This window comes from Tyto alba, unplaced genomic scaffold (genome assembly GCF_018691265.1).
Source record: "Tyto alba isolate M040663 unplaced genomic scaffold, T.alba_DEE_v4.0 Super-Scaffold_1, whole genome shotgun sequence".
NCBI classification, from domain to species: domain Eukaryota; kingdom Metazoa; phylum Chordata; class Aves; order Strigiformes; family Tytonidae; genus Tyto; species Tyto alba.
Genome location: NW_024881261.1, coordinates 30,965,377 through 30,978,051, shown reverse-complemented (window position 1 = coordinate 30,978,051; position 12,675 = coordinate 30,965,377). Strand labels below are relative to the sequence as shown.

General features: G+C 34.4%; 1 protein-coding gene across 14 annotated transcripts in view; it reads left to right on the top strand.

The window, feature by feature from the left end:
* The window catches only part of SHLD2 (shieldin complex subunit 2), a 41,255-nt gene that overhangs the window by 16,598 nt on the left and 11,982 nt on the right, over positions 1–12,675 (top strand). For 11 of the 14 annotated variants that reach the window (XM_042791531.1, XM_032994151.2, XM_032994150.2 and 8 more), the window contains 4 exons: positions 6,150–6,279; positions 7,151–9,647; positions 10,913–11,020; positions 11,847–12,041. In XM_042791531.1, the coding sequence (XP_042647465.1) occupies positions 8,126–9,647; positions 10,913–11,020; positions 11,847–12,041 (1,825 nt within the window). In that variant the 5' untranslated portion in view covers positions 6,150–6,279; positions 7,151–8,125. Of the gene's footprint in view, positions 1–2,220; positions 2,244–5,464; positions 5,576–6,149; positions 6,280–7,150; positions 9,648–10,912; positions 11,021–11,846; positions 12,042–12,675 lie in introns of those variants that run through there. The other 3 variants (XM_032994147.2, XM_009967140.3, XM_032994154.2) reach the window with 3 other exon arrangements.

The following is a 12,675-nucleotide window of genomic DNA, read 5'->3' as shown; positions in this document are numbered from 1 at the left end:
ATCAAGTTAATCACAAAAGCCTACTACCTTTACTCCAATTTTCAAACAATGAAGACCATCTCAGTGGCTGAATTGAAAATGTATTATCAGTGTTCGGATTTTTGCATCATTTGGTTCCAAAAAATATTCCTTTTAAAGTTAAATGGCTGATGCAACTGCTGACTAGGTGCCTCCATATGATCCAAGCTTGTATTTGAGAGAGACATCCTTTTTTCAGATCAAGGAAAGTATTTTCCTTTTAGAGCACAACTTTAGAAACCACAGGCAAGTGGTTTAGAACCTACAGGCAAGTGGGTACACATTAAATGTTAGCAATGCCATTTGATCGCTTGCCTTAGTTATTGATTTTAATAGTTCAGTAACAGTTACAAAGACCAACTTAGCGTTTCTAACCTTTTATTCAGTGTTTTGATTTAACTTTTGAAAAGTGTCAGACTATATGGAACTTCTCAAAATGTTTTGGTTTAAATTACTAATCTCCCTGCTTGTGCTGCCAGGAGTATTTAGGAACGTTTCTATTGCAATGCCTAAATTATAGGTGTTTCATATTCAAAAAAGCATTTTGTTACTGAAAGCACTGCAAGTAAGGAAAAAAGCTTGGATACGTGTAGTTTCATGGCTATATATTGCCAAATACAGCTTTTATGTATTTGTAAAACAGCTGTACCTGTCTTGAGGCCATATGGTATTGTAGTCTGCCGGTAATAGCCAGTGACAAGAACCAAATACTGAATGTATTAGTATTGCTACTATTTAATATAAATAATAAGTACTAAAAGAAATGACTTTATGGTCAATAATAATCTATATTCAGAGAGCTTTTAGAAGTAACTTTATACTAATTATTACAGGTATTGCTGTAGGCAAATGGAAGCTTGTGATTTTCATAAATATTGACTAGCAGGATTCATGCTATAGTGCTGTCTGGTTAACAGCTGCCTCTGCACAGTATTCCAGAAACATTAGTTCATTATGTGAGCCAGATAACAATCTTGGAGTAGAATTACATTTGGTTAAACACATCCGTTAGATAGAACTAGTCTTTGCCTGAAACCTTGTATTTAAAATTTAGATAAAAAGGTATTTGGTGATTGTTACCATCACCAAACAAAGGATGACAAAAATAAGACCTGTACGTAGCTATCCTGTCCACTTCCCCAGTTGTCCATATATAATGTACTTTCTCCCACATGTGTGTTCTCTGGACTTCTTGTTAGGTCCCACTAGCCTAGACTAACCCAGTCCACTTAAATGTCCTTGAGCTGCCATTCACTTAGAGGTATAATCTTTTTTCAAACCCATATGATTTATCCCTTACACTTATGTAGAGTATAAGATTGCTTCAGCTATGAGTTGCTTAGCTTGATGTCTTCTAGCAATTTTTATTTTATATTACGTACCTCTTAATACACAAATGTACTTGGACCAAGTGTCTTATTGATTTGGTGGATAGATGTTGTTGCTGGTATATTGACTCACTTGCAGTGCCAGCATGAGCTTTTGGCATAAAGATCATCCTTCTCTTTTTCTTGCACAAGTTGCAGGCAAACATGTAACATGTTCATCACTTCATCCCAGAGTTCTTTCAGATTCTAATTATATCAAACTGTTACTATCCTGCCTGCTGTTTCTTCAATTTTTCAAAATTATTGTACAGCTACATTACCTCTTTCTAAAAAAGATGAAGTTGAATTTTGGAGGAAGATATGAGCATCAAAGTAAAAGTGCCAGAAGAGTTTCCTGTGGTATAATCAGAATTCTGCATCCAGTGGTTTATTTCTATTTTTCCTTTGGTTAGCAATTGTCTTAGTAGATTTTTCTACTCTACCATCATACAGAATGAACTGTTGTAAAAAAAAAAAAACAACCAAACAACCCTACAGCTTGAATTGTACTGAAAGTAAATACTCAGAAGATGGCTACTAATAACTTAGTTTCTTTTGTTGTAAGGTCAGTGAAATAGTCCTTGAATTTTGTTTATACTACAGATGGAAGTGTAAAATCAAGCATGCAAATGAGAGAGGGAAAAGCTCAGAGTAGAAGTTAAAATTTAGAATGTAAAAGTATCCTCCTTTATATATCTGTTACCTACAGGGCCAGCTTGTCAGCAGGTAAAGGACAATGTAATTGCTTTTGCGTACTGTAGGAATCAAGTTATTAACTACTATGAGGTTAGGATGTTCATCATCGATCTGTACCAAATCAAAGCCGCAAGTTAAAAGAATGTACTGGTTTTAAAAAACGTAAGTATTGGGGGGTGTTTGAGGATTCTGGAAGGGTAAAGTTACACTTCTGCATTATATTGCTCTAATCTTTTGTCTTCTGATGCACTGCTGTCTGTTATTTCTGTAATTTTATTTGTAGCTTGAAGCTGTGGTGTGTAACACAAAAGAACTGTGAGCCAGAGGTGGAATTACTGTAGGTTACTTTCAGAGTGTAGGACTTAAGTAAAGACTTGATGAGACTATATTTGGGTGTAACTTAAAAACAGGGCTTTAGGCATCTGGCTACCATTAATATTCAGGACTGATAGGAAGTGAAGCTGTGTCACCTTCATTAAATTACTTAGTGCTTAAGTGATTATCATAGTGAGTAAATTCTATTAATGAACAGTGAAGTATAGAATAAAAGTACTTAATATTTCTAAGGTATTGTAAGGATAATTTAAAGCCACATATGTAGCATCACATAACAGTCCTAGAGTATTTAACTATGGGAAGATTATTTTTAAAGCTATTTTTAATTTTGTTCTATGTGTAGCAAATCACTAGAGATTAACAAACTTTTAATGACATCGTTGTTCATTGTAAATACCTTTTACATATAGAATTTCTGTCTTACTGTTTAGGTTCGGGGAAATGCACTATGTACCATAATGTATTTCATGTGATAAGTATATTAAACTTTAGTTGCAGTGTCTTGCAAATGTAAAACTTGTTGATGTACTTACTGGTTCTTAACAGATCATTGACCCGTCAATCAGACTCTGACCATTTCAGTGATAAAAAGCTAGGCTTTCATTGGCTATTATGAATAGAGCACCTTTCCACAACTTAAGAAATGGTGTAATAATTAACAGGTATAATAGATATGTGCATTCAGGTTTCAGTTATATCTTTGAGCTTTAGCTCCTGTTATCTTTAGTGTAGTTAACCCTCTGTCTACCCACAGATAATTTAACTAGAGGAGAAAAATTGATTTGTTGTGTGGCAGTGGTATTTTGCTAATACAATTGATAGTTTTTTGCTTATTTTTTAAGACATGTAATGAGTTATTCTTTCAGACTAGTTCTTTATAACAAGACACAGATCCTTACTAACAAAACTCAGTAAGTAATAATACTCTTCTAAAGAAGCATTGCAAAGGTGGGTTTTTTGAAAAATTTTGCATACAGAGAATTTACCCAAACTTTATTTTTTTTAATAATTTAAAGACTTAAATGATTATAAGTACTGATGATACCAAGTACTTGAGTTCAGTATCTTTGACCTAAAAAGTTGCTCAGAAGTTGCTGAAGCAGGTCATTTGATAGTGAACTCACTAAGTGAACCAGGAAGTAGGCAGGGGTCATTTACTATTCCTAAGCTCTAAATATCTTAAGAAAACCAAAAATTTTAGATTTTGAAAATATAAGATACATTTTAGTTGCAAGAATTCATTAAATAGCATCAATATTCAGTTGCTTTGATGTAATATACTTACACTGCAAAATAGGAATAAGGAAATAAAATCCTAAGTTTAAAGAAGTTATGGAACTGGGAAGTTAAAGAAAACTTTGTGTTTTTGTTTAACTTTTAATAATCGTAAAACATGACAAAAACCAAAGGAGAAGTGATAGTTAAAATGAGAGGCTGATAAAATGTTACATAACTGAAAGTTTACCAAGGTATAGAAGTTATTTCTGTTTTGCAAAGTATTTTCCTATTAAAACATTGTTGACTTCTTAATTAGTGCTGTTAATCTGATTTCACATGTTCTATATGCAGTACTCTTTCAGGTGTGTTCTTATATACCACATATTTATTCAGAACACATTTCTATAGAGGCTCGCATCATTAGTAAAATTTTTGTATTACAAGTTGGCATAGCCATCATCCTATTGTAAATTCAATTTAATCTATTTCAGGGAAATTCAGTTGCTTGATGGCATCAGTTGTCCCTATATGTGTACAATAATAGATCTTGGCAGTGTTCGGTTTGGCATCAGTAGCTAACAGATTTTTGTCACTGTTGGGGTTTTAATACTATAGTAAATAAGTCACCATTTATTATTAATACATTTTTGTCATGTCAATACTACCTAGGTATAAGGTGTGCTTATAAAAGCAAATACTTATGTAACTGTCTAAAAAAAGTATTTCTGAAGTACTCCTTAATATTAGTCACATATTTTAATGTGTGTTTATAAATGTAGATATAAAAAGATTAATTATTCTGGAAGAAAATGCAGAAAATTTTCAACTATATTTGGCAGTGTTATGCTTGCTGTAACTTGAGTGCAAAATACTGCAGCTGCAAGAGGAATTAGCATTTTTAGAGTATACCCTGAGACTGTGCCAAGATCTTCCAGGTCCACAAAATGAAATCCTCAAGGAAAAAATGGTGGAAGGGGCACAGTAGTTGTCTCTTTCTTTTTTCTCTATAGTATCTTGATACATGTCCAAGCAGGTAGGTAGCTTCTTCAGAGATGATTAGTGGGATGTGGTCTGTGCATTTCTGATCTGAGAGGGCTTTACATTGACACTCTGAAATGCAACCTTCCTTGTTCCTAACATCATCTTCATAAACCTTCCAATTATTTGTTCTTTTATTTTTAATAGTCTGTTCTATCATTAATCTTGTCATGCTGTAATGTAGTCATACTTCTTTAACCAGAGATACACATAGCTATTTTTTGCCTGTATTCTGATCCTTACACACATACTACTTAACATTATAGTGCAAGCAAAATACTTAAATCAAGCCTCAAAACTAATACATAAATGGAAATAATTAGACATAATTTTGTTGCAATCTTCCCATTTCTTCAATTTTCTCCTTATTTAAATCTAAAACTAAAACTCTTGCTTTGCCACAAGGATGTTAGCTTACTGTAGGAAGAATTCATCCAGTTGAATCTCAAGGATAAAAATAGTAAATAAATTTTTATGAAGACTACAAGTATGGCAGGATAACAGCTTTTTCTAATTCAGACTCTGCATAAAGCATTAATACATATATATACTGAGAAGTATGGGGCTATTGGGATGCATTTAGATTTACATTTTGTTGTTTTCATAGATTGGTAAAGCTTTTCATTAAAAATAATATAGTAGTGCTTTGAAATTGAACACAAAATTAGTTTCCATAGTTTTAATATGGGAAATAGGATTATGAACAAAAAATTGTGTGCTTTTGAATTAGGTTCTTCAGTGATATTTTACCTTCAAGTGTTAACTGATTCATTATTCAACCCTGATTACAGGAAGAATACATTTGAAATATGATACACGATATCTCTGGAAGTAGAGTGAAATACAACTGCATTTCTAGGATCTTAAACTTACTTTTATACTGAACTTCAAGTATTGAAAAGGTGTGTTCAGCCTATGAAATATATAGTTACCTAAAAGCTTTCTTTTGTTGCTGCTTTTTGGTTTTATGCTATAAAGTGCAAAAATTTGCTCTAGTACAGTATGTGAAGCCCTGCGTTATATTTACTTGAGGCAGTCTAGGACACTTGTGTTATTTTTTAATTCCAATTTTGAGTACTTTATGGCATCTTAAGCACCAACTTTTCTATGAATACAAAAACTTTGAAAGGTCTTGCAACTCTAGGTTGTAAGCTGACTTCTAATGCTCTCATCCATTTAGGAACCAAACTGGTCTTCCAGTGTCCTCATAACTCATCAAGAACTGAAATATTCAATGAGCTTGTTTACAGTGTAGTTGAATCTCAGTTTTTCCTTATAAGAAAGCTTAGAAGGACTCTGTTATAAACTTAGTCTGAGGGTATAGAAGGGAGGTAAGCAGATTGTTTTGTCCTGCACATATTTTAGTTTACTTATTTTAAGATTTCTGTCCTGCTGAAACATGATGCACAAATGCTAGAGGATTTTTGCAACAAGACAGTAAGACTGGAATAAGATGGTATCTTATACCTGTGACAGGTCAGTATTCAGCCTTTGTAGAAGAAGGTAAAGATTGAAGCGAAAGAGCTGCTCACTGTACAAAAGCCCAGTCTGGAAGTGACTGATTATTACATTAACCTCTGCGTGGTATGGAAGTTCTCTAAAAACGGTATGGACTTGTGTCAGAATTCTGCTGTTTAACTTCTTTGGTACTATAGCACATATATGGAAGAAATCTTTCATAATTCATTTGACCCTCCTTAAGAGAAATTTATATTATACTATACAGTACCTAATTAAGAAAGCTACCCATCTGTAATGGCTGTAACCAAGGTAAAAATGAATGAAAAAAGCTACCAGTAGACATAAACGTTTTGAAATGCAAGAAGTTATTTATGTCATCAGTTAGGTTATATTTCTAAAGTTCATTTAAAGTAGTAGTAACTTTTTCTGTTTGTCCTAGTGGATCTGTTACTGAAGTTGTGTTTATGTCACGTATTGGGCACCCTTTTATCTACTAAACTTCCTACCACTTCTTTAGGGATTCGACCTTGCTATCACTTTGCTGTCTTTCCCTTCTTACTTGATCCATTATTTTAGTGTTCCATTATATAACTTAAAACTTTCACTAGTATGGGTATTGCCCTTTAAAAGTTGCATCCTTATGAGTCTAAATTTAAATATACAACTGCAGAAGCTTGGATACTTCAATCTTTTAAGTATTATTTGTTTTGCAGTAAGCATAAAACTCAGTGATATCAGTTTATGTGTTTTGTAGCTTCTTTGTATTATGACATGAAATAACTAGTTTTAGTGGTTATATATTGTTTTGTCATTTACACTTATAATATGCCAGAGATCAGTGTTCCAGGATGTTTAGTTTTTTCCATGTTACTATGAGCTTTATGACTGTGCAGATTTATCGACCCCTAGCGGGTTGTTAGGAAAATGGCTGTTAGTTTAATGAGTACTAAATGAAAAATTTAAATATTTTTTTCAATGCTGTGTTTGTTTCAATGTTCTTTTTCTTCTGTTTGCAGCTGGATTAGCTCTCGAATTTCATTTCTGGTGTTCTACTTCCTACCCCTGCAGAATTGCCTACTGCAGCAACTTCTGTTAACAACACTCACAAAACATATGGCTAGGTGTCTGCATTTTCATGAACACTTGTAGCTGAGTATTTTAAAATTAAAGTATAGCAGAAATTAAAAAAAAAAGAACAAAGGGTCTTTTGTTTTGTCAATTGTAAGGTGGGCTTAATAGATAGGAAAGCTAGTAACTTCTTGGGTAGGATGATACTGTATAAATGAATTAAAGCAAATTCCAAATCATCTCCTCAAGTTTTCCTGACCTATTAGTGCTTATTAAATAATTATAATTTATCAGTAATATATTGAAACCTTCCATTTCATAAAATAATCACTTAATACAGTATTTCCACAGTAAAACAGCATGTGAAATATTTTATTTCTAGCAAACTTTTAAGCTAATTTTTAATAGCTCTAGTATTTTTAATCATTTAGTTGAAACTTTAATTTTCTGGGAGGTGAAATTATCTCCTCACCATGCTGTAAAAGTTTTACAGGCATTTGTTTCTCCTGAATTAAAATGAAGCACTGAATGAATTCACGTTTGACTGTTTAATTAGCAGTAATAAATGAAGCTAAGTTTGTTCAATAATTAAACTTAAATTGAACTTCGCTATAATTCTACATCTACTATCTGCTCCCAAGTATCAGAATCAGAAATTAAGCCCTACTGTAAACTTATTTTTTCTATGTAAGTGTGACAAAATAAGTGACTTCCATTTTTTTATTTTGTACATTTAATTTTATAGGCCTTAAGTAGTACAGTAGTGGTTTTACCAGTTAAATATGAAGTAATCCTTTGAATTGTAGGTATTTTTAAATTGTTAAGAAAAGGCCAAGTATATTTTTTTGCATTTACTAATATTCAGTGTTGTGCTTATTGCATAAACCACATTGTTTAAACTCAAACCTACACAGCAATCAAAAATGTCCAGAAGACCTCAAATTCATATTTTTGTGGGAGCACCCAGTATTCCAAGCCCACTAGAGGTGTCAGAGCAAAGTAGTTCAGCACCTGCTGCTGAAAAATGGAGAGAACTTCGCTGTTTGTGTGTTACACATAGTCTTTTTTCTGAGAAAGTCAAAGGTGGTGACCACTTAGTGTTTCAGGCAGAAAGCTCTATAGTCACAGTGGTTCCTACAAATGATGACAGCTCTCAGAAGTCTGAACAGGGGAGATTAATGGCACCAAAAGAATATTTGACATCTCTTGCATCTGTGGCAGTAACTTGTACCAGCACACCTAAAAAGACTGAAAGTTTAATTTATTCTGATTGTCAGATATCCAAAGATAGATGCACACATGCAAATGTAAATCAGGCTGCAGGTCAACATCTTCCACTAAAATTTGCAGAAGCAGCTAGACAAGATAAACAATTACTTGGCTGTTGTTCAAACATCACTGAAAGAAAAGCCAGTCATTTAGAAGTTAACAGCTCTGACATTTCTGATTTGGTTGCCAGTACAAACCAGATTAGCATACATCTAAGGTCTGTGGAACAAGGTGATCAATCAGATAGTAGAAGTGATCACCATGAACATCTAAGTCAATACCTGGATATGTGTTTCCCCCAAAATCAAGAGTCAAAACCAAAAGGAGAACCAAGTGATTGTTCAGATTTTGCAGTGTCAACAGATACTGAATTTCGTTGTATAATGACTTCAAGTCAGATGGCTGTTTTTGCACAGGATCAAAATGAGATGCAGAAAAGATTCATGAAACTATTGGAAACAGAAGCAAGCAAAAAACCTGAAGAAAGGCAGCATGATTGCTTTCAATTTGTTTCTGATGTTGGTACATGTCTTAATGTGGCTGAAAATGAATATAAGGAGGAATATACAAGTTCCCTTGAACTTTTCAGTTCTGAGGGCAGTGGGGAACATGTTTGCTTTGAAGCTACAAAACAAGAAGGAAGTGCTCAAGAAAATACAGAGATTTCTCGAGAACTTAATGTTCCTGCTGAGCACTTTGTAAATGAAATCCATATTGAACCATTGAGCTCAGGAATATTGTGCTCCCAAGTAGACAGTTCTCATAAGAGCTCTTCTAAGGGAGACCACAAGTGTGAAGATTCCTTTCGTGTTTTTCACTCTGCGTATAAAAGACAGCTGAAATCAAAGAAAGCTAAACTGAATTCTTCTCCAGCTGGTCCAGGGATGAGCGTGGATCAAGACAGGATGAGAGAGTTCAAGAAACTTCAAAAGAAACTATCACCACTTAAGAATTGCTGCTGCAAAAATCAAAAGTACAATGTTTTGGTCACAATAGTACATCCTTGTCATATCAAAGAAATACAGGTGAAGACTAGACCAAAATCTTCATGTAAAGTTCCTGTAGCAACAATTGTAGTTATTGACCAGTCAGCAATTGAGCGAAAAGTGGTGCTGTGGCGTGGTGCTGCATTTTGGTCACTCACTGTGTTTCCTGGGGATATTGTACTGCTTACAGGTAAGAATTCTTTTGTTTGCTTTTTGAAAATGTGGATCTTTAAAATGTCTGTTTAAAATAGAACAATATGTAACCAGTAAGTTGGAACTACGACTAAGTCTTTTTAAATAGTTTTCTTACATCACTTATACAGCTCAACATCACTTTGAGCTCTGTCGTCCTGCCAGTGGAACATCAACTGTCGTGTAGAAGTTTGCCCATCTCTTATGTATAGCCTTTGGTCTGAGACACAGCAGTGCACTGACACTACAGCATTGCTGTAGATTGTCAGGTATATGCTGTAACCTGTCAGTGTTTTGAAACAGTTGTTCCTTGAAAGGTACAAGCGCTACTACAAACCAGATCTGCTAGTTTTTTAACTGATAGACTTTTTTGTAATTCTCTGTTGAACCAGCAGCTGGACCAGAAAATTGTGGTATGCTCAGTCTCAGGATGAGAAATACTTTTTCTCCTGTGAAGGCCTTTGTAGCTTAGCACTAGCATCTTGAAATGGATCATGCTGTGAATAAGTAATTGATGTAGACTGCAGAAATCTAAAATTCCATTTGCAGTTCACCTTTTTCATGACATTTGAGCTAATAATGAAGGTTCTTCCTGATAAATCCTTTGTACTCTTTAATACCTAACAGGAGCAAAATGTTCTCCAAGAGAACACATCTCATGTAAGAGGATTCAGTACTATGAAAACAATATTGCACCCAACTTAGGGCTAGAGTTGACCAGAACTTGTTAGTGATCTGGCCATTTAAGTTTTACGATATGCAAAAAATTATACAATATAAAATTGTTTGTACTTCTGCAGTTTAAGTGCCTATTTCTTTATTAAGGATTCTTTCAGTGCTTAGAAGTAAGTGCAAAGGTAAATATTTTAGAGATTGAAGATAAATAGGGCTTTTTCTTTTCTCCTTAGACATTATCTCAAAATACCTCAAAAGTGTTTCTTAGTAAGGCTAGTACTTTACTACTACTTTTAAAATGTTGCACAATAATAATAATTTACCCAATATAGCCATCCACTTCACTTATACAGTACTTGCTATGAGGCTATTGAATATTTTATATGAAATGAAGGATTACATCAAACTACTGAGAAAATTTGCTTAACTCACTGTAGATGGTGTTGGTACATTAAAATAATCACCTTGTTTCCAAGGGATCTCTTTCAAATTGTCTTTCACAGCTGTAGGTATGATGGTTCTGTAGACAGGAAAAACATGATACACTTCAACACAGTTGATAAGGTTGTTTGGTTCTTTTTCCTGCAGATATAATAATGTATGAGAATCTTTGGTGTGGAGAAATGATGCTGCAGTCTACATTCAGCAGTCAGTTACTGAATCTGGGGAACTGCTCAGCTCTCAATCCAGAAGAATGTAAGAGTATAGTGCATAAATTTCCACAAAAATCACAGTAAAATATGTAGTTAAAGTACCCAGCTTTGTTGACAATGCATCATACACAGGATAAAATGGGAATGTGAGCAACTGAATGGTACGAAACACTATAGAAGAATATGACTGGAACACCTGTAGACAAGATGTGAACATGATGACATCAGATAGGCGTGTGGAGTTTATGGTGAAGTTGAGTGGTTACCATTCGAGACTGAACTCTGAAAAGCCAAATTCTTTAGTTTAAGAACACGCAGTTATCTTATGGTTGAGTCCTGGGATGTCTGAGATTTCATGAGAACTAAATTTTTTGCCTTAAAGACTTAAAGAATAAGTAGATCCATCCATGGAAAGTAATTCATTGCAGGCTGTTAAGCACTAAGTCCTTAAAGATACCTGAGCCATGGAGGGTTGTAGACTTAAGGGGAAAATACAGTGTATCACCATGAACTTGCATTGATCTTACTGTTTTCCTGATGTCCATTATTGCCAGCTGTTTAAGGCAGGTTCTGAGGTAGATGATCAGGAACAGCTATTCTTGCCAAGCTATGATACGAGATTTCTTTCCTGGTTTTGGTGTAATTCAAATTATTGTGCTTAGCTTAACTTTGTGATGTTATTGAGAGGAGGCAGATGAAGGAAAGTTTAATTTTTGGATCAAGTGTTAAACATCTCAAGAATTTCTTCATTTAGAATTATTGTGAAATGGTTTTGGTTTTGTCAGTGTAAATATGTACCAACTGATAAATTTTATACTTCTAAGCTTAATTAAAAAGGGTGCCCCTTTAACTTTGTTTTTTCATGTAAGTTTATCCTATAGTGGATGGTGGTGTTCTCCATGGCTTATTGGCATACATATCATCAGAATTTCCACACTTTGAAGACATTCCACGAAGACAAGTTCAGAGACTGGATAGTGTTCAGTATATGCAGCTAGACCAGCTCCAGCCAAATACATTGATTCACTCAATCTTGAAAATTATCAACATTGCAGTATTAACAGGTAAGTTCATGCACTGGATTTCAACTTCCAAAACTATAACAATAGATAAACCTTAAATAGTAATTTTGCAAGGCAATTCTGGTTGTTTCCCATTCCATACACCAGTGTTTGTTATAGGAGTCACACGTAAAACCTTTCTAATGATCCACTCATGGGGGTTGTAGCAGTTAGAGAAATGTGGTTAGAGACAGGAAGGAAAGGATGACTGTAGTGAGCTGCTGAAAAGAGGTTGCTGCGCTCCAGTGCTGATCAATAGCATACCTGCCTGTGGGAGAAGCATGCAGGCAGGGGGGCACTGATAATCAGCTATTATTATTTGCTAAGGGACTGGTGTGTTTTCACTAGGAATGAGCACTGACTGCAGTTACTAATGTACTGACTTGTCATTTTGAGCATCTCCACAGGACCAAGTAGCGTGGTACCTGATCTTCAATAAGATGGTGAATTGAAGAGATGCAGGTACAAAGTATACTGTTGGATGGTGGAATGACAACAGGAAGATCTTAGCTATGAGCAATATGGGCTCAAAATCCTTTTCAGGGAAGATAAGTGTGTATAGCTGGAGTGCTGAAAAGAGGGAGGTACTGCAGTTATGGCGGAGAAGCATAAGTAAGTTTAATGGCTCTGAAATGCA